The sequence below is a fragment of the Chiroxiphia lanceolata genome, chromosome 2 (assembly GCF_009829145.1).
Source record: "Chiroxiphia lanceolata isolate bChiLan1 chromosome 2, bChiLan1.pri, whole genome shotgun sequence".
Classification (NCBI taxonomy): domain Eukaryota; kingdom Metazoa; phylum Chordata; class Aves; order Passeriformes; family Pipridae; genus Chiroxiphia; species Chiroxiphia lanceolata.
In genome coordinates, this window is record NC_045638.1 from 5,975,016 (window position 1) to 5,987,579 (window position 12,564).

Here is a 12,564-nt window from a genome sequence, read left to right on the forward strand (position 1 = left end):
TAGGTTGGAAAAGACCTCCAAGGTCATCGAGTCCAACCTTTGACCGATCACCACCTTGTCACCCAGACCACGCACAAAGTGCCACATCCAAAAGCACCTCTAGGGATGGTGAATCCACCACCTCCCCGGGCAGCCCATTCCAACGCTTGACAACGCTTTCAGTGAGGAAATGTCTCATGATGTCCATAGTTTGGTTTCCTTAATAAAGAAGGAAAAAGTAAAAACCAAGTGAGAAGGGTAAAAGAAACACTAAACCCCAGTATTTCACAGGGTCCCTGAGAGGCAGCAATGCGGCTGTCCCTGTGTGTTGTTTACCCCACTTTCATTAACAGCTCTGGCCTAGGGTGCCTCTTGCTGCAAGGTTTGTGTTCAAAACAAGTCCCGAGGGCTTATTTCCATGGGGTTTTTTTTTACTGTTATGACGGGGAGATAGACAACAGGTTAGCAAAGGCATGTAGTGCTTTCGGGAAATTCCATAAAAGAGCATGGCATAATAAACACTTGAAGAAAAGTACCAAGATGAGTGTTTACAGAGCCATAGTGCTGTCTACTCTCTTATATGGTTCCGAATCATGGGTCATCTACCGGCACCACCTGCGTCTCCTAGAACGCTTCCATCAGCGCTGCCTCCGTACAATCCTTAACATCCACTGGTTAGATTTTGTGACCAATACATCTGTTCTAGAACAAGCAGCAGTCACAAGTATCGAGGCCATGTTACTGAGAACACAGCTGCGATGGGCAGGGCACGTCTCCAGGATGAAGGACCACCGCCTCCCTAAGATCCTGCTCTATGGTGAACTTGCCACTGGCTGCTGCATGAGAGGAGCCCCGAAGAGAAGATACAAGGACTCCCTGAAACAACATCTCAGCCTTGGCCATATTGATCACCATAACTGGTCTACTCTGGCCTCCAATTGGGAGGCCTGGAGACATGCCATCTATAACGCAGCTGTCTCCTTTGAGAACACACGCAGGATCACTCTCCAGGAGAAAAGACAACGCAGAAAGAACCGCGTCTTGTGGAATATACCATCTAAGGAGTCTTTTTGCTGTGCCTTTTGCAATCGGATATGTCTATCTCGTATTGGCCTCATTAGCCACCAGCGTGCCTGTAATAAATGTGGATAGAGCCTTCCTTAATCTTCGTTCGCGAAGCCTAACCATGAAAATATTCCCAGTAAAGGAGGCTCGGGAAGGGAACGAGGGCCCTCAGGGGCCCCTCCGCGCCTCCAGGGGGCGCCGCCAAGGGCGCGGCGGCCTCGGAGCGCGGCCCTTCAGCGCCCGCTCTCTCCTGACCTGCTCCCCCTTCCTGCTCCCGGTTCCTCCGCTCCCTTCTCCCCCCGCCTGGCCATGCTGAGCTCCCGCGGCCCGGCCCTGTGCACCGCTCTGTGGCGGGCGGCGGGACCCGCCGGCCTCGCCTCCTTCCACTGCTCCGCCCGGCGCCGCCACTCCGCCCGCGTCGCTGTGGTGAGTTAATGGAGGAGCCGCGGGGGCCGCGCGGAGGAGAAGCGCGTTGGTTTATTTTTCACACTCTGCAGGGGAGGGTCTCTCCGGCGGGTGCAAGGAAGGGGCCGGGAAAGGCTCGCCCGGTGGCTGTGGCTGCTGGAAACCCTCGGGAGAGGCTGAATTCGAGAAGAGAAACCCGCCTAGAGCTGAGAAACTTGGAGGAAGGCAGAGAAGGAGCGGGGAACGCGTAAAAATTGACGTCTGTGGAGTTGTTGTTGGCCTGGAGTTGGTTTGTAAAGAACCACAGAATGGTTGGAAGGGACCGCGCTGGGTCATCTGGTCCCACCTCCCTGCTCAAGCAGGGCCATCCCAGAGGATTGTGTCCAGGCGGTTCTGGAATATCTCCAGTGAGGGAGACTCCACAGCCTCTCTGGTGTCTGTTCAGTGCTCGGTCACTGCCCAGCAAAGAAGTTCTTCCTCATGTCCGGGTGGAACTTCCTGGGCATCAGTTCCTGCCCGTTCCTCTTGTGCCATTGCTGGGCCCCCCCGAGCAGAGCCTGGTCCATCCTCTGCCCCCTCCCTGCAGACCCTGCAGACCTGGGGGAGGTCCCCTCTCAGCGTCTCTTCTCGAGGCTGAACAGCCCCAGCTCCCTCAGCCTTTATTCATATGAAAGATGCTCCAGTCCCTCAGTCATCCTCGTTTCCCTCTGCTGGACCTGCTTTAGCCACTCCAGGTTGCTCCTGAGGAGCCCAGGAGAGCTTGAAATAGTTTATAATGTGACTGGGGGAGGTCCTGAGAGCGCACAGGAAACTATTGAGGCTGTGTTGTGCTCTTCTGCAGGAAGGAGTTAAAGCATATCACAGATACAAAAGAAAGCCAGGAGGTGGAGGAGCCAGAGGTTGCCAAAGGAAAATCAAGGCTGTAGGTAGTGTCCCATAGGGACACACAGTTTTGGAGCTCACTGAACAGCCCTTGAAGCTTGAGCTTTGTGTAGTCTAGATGGCATTAAACATAAAGAGATAAGAAGGCATTACCTGCACGAAGAAATCTGTTTGGGGCAGAGTTGGCTCTGGAATGGGCAGAATGCTGGTCCAAGTGGCTAACAGTTAACCCAGGAATACTGTCATTTTAGCAAGTCACAGCTTTTTAAATAGAGAGGGGAAAACAAATGTTATTTTTGACATTTAGTGACATAAATTTCTGACTAAGGTAGGAAACAGATTTGGCAACAAGAAGGTACTGAAATAACAGAAGAGGACAGTGTTTTAGTTCTTCGGTTTCAGTGAGTTTCAACAACATTTAAAAAGTGTTGCTTATGAAAGATAATTACAGCACAGTTGCTTATCTGTTTTTCACTCTAAAATAAATGATAAAATAAAAAGGTTGTGAATTCAAAGGCAGCTCTTACATATCAGAACAGGATTAGCATGGACAGAAGAACATTCATGGATTTTGCTCATTTGGTGAAGTGGTGGTGGCATGTCATGCCCCTGAGAGCAGAGAACTGGGTACTGGGGCCTGAAAGCCCCTTCAAGTGTAACATTTTTAACATTTCTAACTAAGACAGTTTCAGTTCTGAGTTTCTGTTCATGTGTCTGTGATTAGAAACTTTCGAGCTTCAAAAAACTGAGGTAAAACCAGGAGGGAAGAGAGTAAAGTGAAAAAGAAGAAAAAAAAAAAGAGGAAAGGAAATTGACTTCCTAACTGGATTTTTTTCTTTCAAAACAAACAGCCAAACAAAAACCCCCACAAGAGTTCATCAATATACTTTCAGGAACTACATAATCCTTTGGATTTTTTTGGTTTTATTTTGTTATTATAATGGTTTTCCCCTTAGTTTTTAAAAATGTTTTTTCTTTTTCTACTTTGACAAAGACTCTCCACTCACACAAAGGTAGATGATTGATTGTGCTTTTTATCCTCTGGTGTGTATAAACAAATTTAAGGTATTATTGCCAGTATTATTAAGGAAAAGCGTGGCTAATACAGCATAATTGCACTATTGCACTGAAAGTGATTTAACTGTTGATCTCTGATGCAGATCCTCAGACAAAATACAGCAGCAGGTAAAGTAGTTTATTCTCAGTGCCACCTCGAAGTGCACTTTTATCCCACTTCTGATTGATGAGCATCTGGATGAGAAGCTGTTTCACATGACTGTGGACACTTCATTGAAAAGATGTAAGACAGTGAGAACAACCCACTGTGTGCACAGTAAAAACATACCTAGAGGATAACACGTCAGTTTATTAACTGGGGAATAAATGTATAAGCCAGGAAATAAACACTGGTTATTTCTGACCCCTGTGATGGGTTGCTATAAATAGGAAATGCCAGTTCTGCAGTGTGTCAAATGGTGACTCCAGTGCTCACAGCATCATGCTCACTGGGTTAGCAAAGAGCTTGTTGCCAAGTTGTTCTTCTGGGGGATGAAGGGAGGGGTTTTTTGTTGTTTGTTGATCCTTTTTAGTTTGTTTGTTTTCATCTTACCTTGCGAAAGATCCTGTAGGAAGTTTTGTGTCACCTGAAATACTCTCTTGATTTTCTCACTGCAGGTCCTGTCTGGTTGTGGCGTCTACGATGGCACAGAAATCCACGAGGCTTCAGCGTAAGTTGCTTTATGAGATAGGCTCCAAAACAGTCTCTGTTACACTGCAGCAGCCTGTTTAATTTAGTTTTGCTGTCTCTGGCCATCAAAATTACCCTGAAAGATGTATGAAGAAGCTTCACAGTTTCCTCACAGCATAACTGGGAGCTCAGGCTGTGTTCTTGCACTACTCAGTGGTTGCCCAAAGATGCAGCACAATGTGTGTGATGCCAGAGCAAAGAGTTTGAGAGTATTTTCTTCAGAAGCAGAAATTCAGAGTTCCAGAATCAGTCTCAAGAGAATTAAGTACAGACTTAATTTCGTAATCACTTTGAGTTTCTGTTCCTGTTACTCCTTTTTGTTGAATTGTTAATACTTAAGTTGAATTATTAGCTCCTACTGTGAATTAATAAGAGATGTTTCATCTAGGCCTAGGTTAAATGTACACATGGGTACATTAAGTGTGGGGCTCTTCCATAAAACCTTGGGAATTGGAGAAAGGAAGTTTTTATTCTTCCTGGTTGCCTTCTTAGAAGCACCAAACAAAATGACTTGTCTCCAGCTTACCTGACCCTGCCTCCCAACTGGCTTTGTGTTCTGCTCTGCACTGTGATGTTCCATACAGGGGTTTTGCTGCTATGTGCTCAGTATGCTTTGGTAGGATGTGTCTTTTTTTCCTCTTCTTTCAAAATCAGGTGGTGGAATATTTGTAGCAAGACTTAGGGGCCAGATAAAGCCTCTCTTTTAAGGTTTTCTGCATGTTTTATCTCCTTTTTTGTAGTGTGCTGGTGCACCTTAGTCGTGGGGGAGCTGAGGTTCACATGTATGCTCCAGATGTTCCTCAGATGCATGTCATTGACCACAGTAAGGGGCAACCAGCTGAAGCTGAGTCAAGGTAATCTGTGTTTCATGTGCTTTCCATGACTGCTGAGCCTCAGTCTCTTAGACAGTCTTCAGACTGCACTTGTAGCACCTTGCTGAATGCCTTTGCTGAATGCATCTGGTGTTTTGTTTGGAGAGAAAATATTAAATGAGTTTTCTGGACTCTGTTATATACAGTTTCTCAGTGCCTGTGTTTTCCAGGAGTAGTATTTTAGAAGTATCAGTAACTTCAATTATTAAATACCACTGTTCTTCTTGCTTCCTCCCTTCCTCCTCGTCCTCTGACAAAACTTTATTCATGTCATTCTGTGTGCAGATTCTTAGTTTATCTCATTGTTTTATTTCTGGTTCTTCAAGGAATGTTTTAGTGGAGTCTGCAAGAATAGCTCGTGGTAAAATTGCAAGCCTGGCTAAGCTGACCACAGCAGACCATGATGCTGTGATATTCCCTGGTGGATTTGGAGCTGCCAAAAACTTGTGAGTGCCAACTAAGCATTAGACTCCTCAACTAAATATTGGTAATTAACTTTTGGTAATGAGCCTGGAGAAGAGAAGGCTTTGGGGTGACCTAATTGCAACCTTCCAGTGCCTGAAGGGAGCCTACAGGAAAGATGGAGAAGGACTTTTTACAAGGGCCTGGAGTGGCAGGACAAGGGCAAATGGCTTCATATTAGGAAAAATTTCTTTACTATGAGGGTGGTGAGGCACTGGAACAGGTTGCCCAGAGAAACTGTGGATGCCCCATCCCTGGAAGTGTTCAAGGACAGGTTGGATGGGGCTCTGAGCAACCTGGTCTAGTGGAATGTGTCCCTGCCCATGGCAGAGGAATTGAAAGTGGATGATCTTTAAGGTCCCTTGCAATCCCATTCTGTGATTCTGTGAACTGTGATCACACAGTAAAATCAGGAAGCAATAAATGGCCTTATTTACTACATATGTAACTCCTACTTCAAAAGCAAAAGTCCTTTTAAATTCTTGTCATTGTCTTGTTTTATAATTTCTTAACAATGATGGTGAGAATTCTGGAGTTTATGTATTTTCCTACACCTAGAGGTGTTTCATTTTGGGACTGAGGGAAGTGAAGGTAGAACTTCAATATTTTCAGGTGTTTGTAGTGTTATTATTCTGTTTCTTCTTCTCTGCCTACCAAAAACCCCCCCCCTTGCCTTAGTAAAGATAATACAATAGCTAGTTCAAAAAACCTAGCTTTTTTTAGCTTTGAGAAACGTGAATGTTATTTCCCTTTTCTTCTTTATGTTTTTTTCTTCTTTGAAAAGGTTGCTGTTCCACTTCTCAGTAATCCTAGAGAGCTGATTTCGTAATTCTTGTTTCTAGGTGTTTATATCAAGTAGGGAACTTTCTGACAGACCAAAGCCTTGGAAGTGAAGCATTTTGGCTAAAGCATTGACGGTCGACTAGAGACTTTTTCAACCACCTTTTAGAAGCTGTTAAGTTTGTGATGACCCTTAGGAGCCAGTCACAGGGGAGATACCTCTGTAGGTTTATACTGACTTATGTATAAAGTTTCTTCCTGTGACAGATCTACCTTTGCTGTTGATGGGAAAGATTGCAAGGTGAACAGAGAAGTTGAACGAGTCTTGAAGGACTTCCACAAAGCAGGCAAACCTATTGGGTACGTATGTTTTTCAAGATGTGTGTGTGTGTGTGTGTAGGTGTTTGTCAAAGAAGCAGCTAAGAAAATTCTGAGTGGAAGTTGCCTTGTGATGTCTTTCAGATGTGTAAGGCTGTGTCCATTTGAATCTTTTCAGTTATTAGCAAGTTTTGAAAGAGTGTAGAATTACAATTCCTTCTGTTGCAGCCTGTGCTGCATTTCCCCAGTGTTGGCAGCAAAGGTTCTCTCTGGTGCTGAAGTAACTGTGGGCCACGAAGAAGAGGAAGGTGGCAAGTGGCCTTATGCTGGGACTGCAGGAGCCATCAAAGAGCTGGGAGCAAAGCACTGTGTGAAAGAAGTAACTATATCCTTTCCTGATAATTTTCATGTTGAGAGACAGTTTGGAAATGTGTCATTAAAGGAACGAATATATGTAGGATCTGGGCTTTTCCACTTAGAGTTTCATGGGAATATTTAGTGTAAAGCAGATAGCATGTGATCCAGTGCAGGATTAGAAACAGTGTCTTCTGTGCACAGCTGTGTAACTGCACAGCTGTGAGTCAGAGTGTCATTCTCAGTTGTTGCCTTGGAACTCCCTTGGACACCTGGAAATGCAGTAAATACTGAGTGAGTCTGCACATAAAACTTGCACAAGTTACAACTGGTTGGTTCTCTTTGAGATCTTTGTTCTTTTCCTGAAGGCTAGTTCTGCAATCAGACTGTACTCAGAGACATCTTATCACAGCCAGTGAATTTTGTAGGTTTTCTTGTGTTTCCACAGATTTCTCTTGTGGTGTTTGTATTTCTGGCAAAAACAGCTTCTACTATCTTGTACTATAGGCTGCAGCTGTCTTTGCAGCTGAGTGGTATAATGTATTTGGAGATGCTTTTTTATAGGATAGTGGAGTTGTGAGGTTTTGTCAGCACTGGTTCATTTTGCAGACACAAAATGTCTGTGTTTTCCTTAACTCCCTTTTACGAAGCTCACGTGGATACAAAAAACAAGGTGGTGACTACCCCAGCATTTATGTGTGAAACAGAATTACACAATATCTTCGATGGCATTGGGGCAATGGTAAAGAATGTGCTAAAACTAACTGGCAAATAAAAAAAAAAAAAAACAACAACACCAGAAATGTTTAAATTTAGGGCATAGTATCAAATATATCATGGACCAATGGAAATGTTTTCACCTGCTTGACCTGTTCACACTGTAGTGAATGCTGATACCAAGCTGATTGATTCCCAGCTGCAGGAATTTCCATGCCTTTCTGAGGGAGGGCCCTTACAGAGGACAAGGAGCCTGACCTGAGGCACAGAGCATTGTTTTGGACCTTTTCCAGCTGGAGAGAGCCATGTGGGTGTGTTCTGGAACAAGTCCTCTCTCAGTGCACCAGTGTCAAGCCAATTCTAAGAGGGCAAAAAGAGACTTGGAGGCCCTTTCAGAAGCTGAGGGCAGATATTTTGTAGGGATTTGGCACGTGTAGTGACAGCACATGTGGTGATTGAAGAATGGGAATAGAGAGGAAAGAGTGCATGGTTCAAGGTTTATCTGCTCAGGCCTGTGTCTGTGAACTACAAGCCAGGATCAGCTGTTGAGGGAATAGACATCTTCCATGTCTTAATTTAGCTTGGTATTAATTAAAAAAATTATATTTTTTTTCGATTTCAAAGAATCCCGTTTTCACGAAGCCATTCTGAATATCAGTCAGCAGCAGGACGCAACTGCCACAAGAGTAGCACTTTGAAAAATTCATCCATTGGCCCATTATAGTTTTAAAAGGTCTTGAAATGAAGGAGAAAATATCCGCTGATGTGACGCACAACTTTTAAGGACAGTATCCGTGTTAAAGCAGTTGTGTGACTAGTAGTGAATGGAAAAAGCAGCCTCAAACTATCCTAACTTCCTCTGCTTTAGGGTAATAAAGCTTTCTCCAAAGAAATACTATTGAATGTCTGGAATAATGATGTATAAATAAATTAATTTCTGCCTTTATGTCATCCTTGTCGCTTCACTTTTGTTTGACTGGCCCATTTTAGCAGTTTTTCTGCATTTCAGTTCACTTCTTTGGTACATTTTTTCATATAGAATCCAGCAGAAACTGTGAAATTTCATTATGAAATGACAAAGAGAAGGAGTGAAGTTCCACTATTAGTGTTGGGCATGCTCAACTTGCTCAGTCAGTGTTCATGGAATGAGCATTTTTTGCTTCTGGAGCCTCTAATTTTTTGTCACTAAAAAACCCCCACATTTGGATTTAGATGATTTGGATTTTCTTCTTCAAAGCTGGCAGTGTATTCTTGGGGGATTTCCTAGAGATTCCCTGTGCAGATCACCGCATCCAGTGAGGAATCACACACAGAAACCAAGTCATCATGGTAGCAGGCATGGTTCATGAAGTGGATTTTGGACATTTTCTGAAATCTCTTTTGCTTATCCATCAAATTCTTCATGAAATTATCAAGTTGGTAAGAAACAGAATTTAAACCACTACCAATATGTAATTGAGTGCAAAAACTTTCCTCTGAGTTTTGCTTGTACAAAGTGGGTGTTTTTAGTATCAATTTTATACACAGAGGCTTAGCGAAATATGGGAGGTCATTGTTCATATAAAATGTAACAACTCTTTAAAGTGAATGTCTTTCCTACATCAGCAGGAGTTTTAAAAGAAATTTGGTAACATAAGAAAGTATCACAAAACAGAAATGGTATTGAAATCCCCAGGGCAGAGGAAGAACAGCTGCTGCCTGTGTTAGCAGTACCTTCAAGAGTGATCTAAATTGAGCTCAACTCTTCCTCTGAGTTAAATCTTCCCATTAACTCCCTCGCCACAGCAGGGTTCTGTGTCTGAATTTAGGGTTTCTCCCAGGGTAAGTGCAGCTGTGGTGGCACAAAGCTTTCTTAGATTCTGAATCTTAGATTCAGGTGCCCTGACAAATGATGATTTTTTGAAAACATTGCTGTTACCATGCAGTGACCAGCTGTTGCATGTTGCTGGTTAGATCATCCAGATGGGGCCTCGTTACAGTCCTCTGACATTCTTCCTTGAATCCAGACACCCAAGCCATGAAGATGCCAACAATCCTCTGTGTACCTTCATGTCCATCCCTGACTTGGTGACTTCCAGGCTGGATTGTCACTAACATATGCTGACAATCAAGTGTGCAAATTGAACAGCTCACCTAATGTGAGCTCACTGCTAAACAACAGCAACACTCTCAAATGATGGCCTCAAACCAGTGGCTGTTTGAGGGCTGGGGCTGGGAATTGTAAGAAGAGTTACTAAGGATCCAGCTCCTCCTCAGGGCCTGAAACATCTTTCAAGGTAGTGACAAAAAGCGAGCTGCCCACACTGTTGTCAGCGCTAGAAGCTTGGGCATTTACTGGGGATGGGACAAAAATGTGGACTGGGGAAATCAAGGACGAAGTTTTATTTTCAGATATACTCACCTTTTAGACCTTCTTTTTACCTTTATTTAATTTCCCTGAATTTAGAGACAATGTTTTTTTAAGGGAGAAAGAATCACGTAGCAGAATTGCCTTTCGTTTTTTTTCATTCTCTCTAATTTCACAGTAATGTCTGACTACAAACCTTTGGTACACACATTTTTCAAGGTATTTTCTTTTTGTTTTATTGATAGAAGACTGTCTTACTTCAGCAGAAGAGATAGGATTGTCATCTTGGCTTTCAGCCAGTGTAAATTTGGAGGGAAATTCCATGTGTGTTTTGAGAATTATTAAAAGAGACATTTGCTTGCCAAGCTGGGTTTTTCCTTTCCTTTCCTTCCAAAGGGCTACTAGGAGCTGGTGAGGGGTTTGCTACTTTGAGCCAAGTAAATAGAAGTTTATGATTAATATGTTCTTTTAAATGCCATCAGAAATAAGAAGTGAAAGAGGCTTCTCCAGGCCTCCACGAGGAGGCACAGAACACCTGGCTTATGGATTCCTGACATTTCTTATCTTCAGGAAGCATTTAAGAGCTTTGTCCTGCTGAAAGGCAGTTGTAATGAATGTGTTCCTGCTTGTGTTGCTTTTCTAGAGCTGTGATGGGGTTAACTTTGGGGTTTGGGAGGAGTTGTGTTTCTTCCTGCCCCTTTTTGCCTCCTTTGCTGTTCCACACAAACCCAGTTTTATGAAATGTTGCTCTGTGGGTTGTTGCAAGTGCTCACAAATTTGACAGCAGTGCTTTTCTCTTCTAAAAGCAGAAATAAGGGCTGGAGATTGAAAAGCCCTTTTCATTTTTACCCTTCGGTTTGTGGCTACAATAGAGACACTTCTTTCTGGGAATAAAAAGCCAGCAGAGGGCACTTGGTGAACAATGTTCTGTGCAGGGTTTCACTTACCCAGGCAAAATATTCCAGCTGTACAACAGCTGGAAAGTCGGACAGCTCTGTATGACTGTTTTCTTGACATTTTGGAGGCACAGAGAGAGTAAAACAAATATTGTTTCCTACTGGTTTAACAAAAATAAATAGGGCATCTTATTCCATTGCAGTGAATGCATTTGTCACGCTGTCTTGTTAAGGCTCATTTCTTCAGCACAGTTACCTTTTATTTATCCCCCTGAAAGTATAATAGCAAATATACACAGATTAAGCTCTAAACCCTTCCTGTGATATCTATAACTGAAAAAATGAGGAGCAGTGTAGTGTAAAGTCATAAAAGTACACAGTGGGCTTTGTTTTGTTTTGTTTTGTTTTAATGTGGGTGCTTTGGAGGGGGTTGTTTTGTTACTTGTTTATTTTTTAAATACTAGTGCTGTTATAGACCAGATGACCTATTACCAAGGTTTGTAGGGAGGGACTTTTATCAGGCCAAGAAATACCCCTTGAAGGAAACACACTGTTTCCTGAAGCATCTGTGTGTTTCCAAGCTAGCAGTATCTTTTATGTATATGTGCCTTTTTCTTTTTTCGGAGTGGGAGCTTAGACGATCCTCCATCTGCAAATAATTGAGCATTGCCTGCGTTCCAGGGCTTGAGCCTTCTCTTTGAGCTGGTTTTCTTCCTCCTTTCTGTGGCTTGGAGTGGCTGAGGGGAAGCTTGCATGTGGTATGGGTCAGCCTTAGCCCTCAAAAGAATTAAGGAGCTGATATTTGGTTGTTTTCTCCAGGGTGATTTTAGTGATATCAACATCTCTGCAGAAAGAGAGAGAGAGAGGGCTAAACTTGGACTATCCCAGAAGCTGAAACAGAAGTTGCAGCAAGGATTGCAGCACCTAGAGACACATGATTTCATGATGTATATTTAAAATAATCACCTCCCTTGCTTGTTTTCAGTATTTTTTAGTACTCTGCTCAACTGCTGTCATACTATGGGAATGACTGTCCTCAGGTTTAGCTGAATTAATGGTGAGAGGTGTCCCCACCCATGGCAGAGGGTTTGGAGCTAGATGATCTTTAAGATCACTTCCAACCCCTAACATTCTATGATTCTGTATCAAGTATATCCACACTTATTTCTCACTGATGTTCTATATGAGCCATTTCCATACATCATATTGAACGAAAGGGAGCTCACAGAGGGAAACACTAACCAGTTAATCTGGCCTCACTGTAAACTTAGATAAAGTACAAGATGAGCAGACTAACTCCTTTTTGTCTCTTACCAGTGTCCCTTTCAAACATGAAAAAATGAGCTCACTTTTACAGCCATTCTTTGGCAAGAATGATGTACAAGGACATCTTAAAAATTTCTTTACTGTAGCAGATTATCAGCCTTATGCTCTTGCCATATGGAGTATGTAGGTGTGGGCCACCAAGGTACCAGAAGTGGGAGAAGTGGAGATTCCTCCTCCTTAAATGTGTGAATTGTTATTGTACTCATTAGTTTTCAAAGCTGTCCCTCTTGTTCACAATGAAACAGGAAAAAAACACAAGTATGTGCTGCCCATGTTCTGCATGTTGAGTGAACTTTCAAGACAGACACTTGCTGTGTCACCACCCAGAGAAGGAAGGACAAGTCAAGGTCTGCCAGTCATTCAAAACTTCTCCCAGGAAATCTGAAAGACAGTCATACATAACCCCTGGGAGTG

The 12,564-nt window shown here is 43.2% G+C and overlaps 1 protein-coding gene across 1 annotated transcript; it reads left to right on the plus strand.

Moving 5' to 3' along the window:
* Window positions 1-1,244: 1,244 nt before the first annotated feature.
* Window positions 1,245-7,690, plus strand: GATD3A (glutamine amidotransferase like class 1 domain containing 3A). The gene is made up of 7 exons (XM_032680415.1): window positions 1,245-1,470; window positions 4,006-4,058; window positions 4,819-4,932; window positions 5,277-5,396; window positions 6,460-6,552; window positions 6,739-6,895; window positions 7,511-7,690. Exons 1-7 carry the CDS (start codon window positions 1,354-1,356, stop codon window positions 7,637-7,639), a joined length of 783 nt encoding a protein of 260 aa, XP_032536306.1. The 5' UTR covers window positions 1,245-1,353; the 3' UTR covers window positions 7,640-7,690.
* The last annotated feature ends 4,874 nt before the right edge of the window (window positions 7,691-12,564 follow it).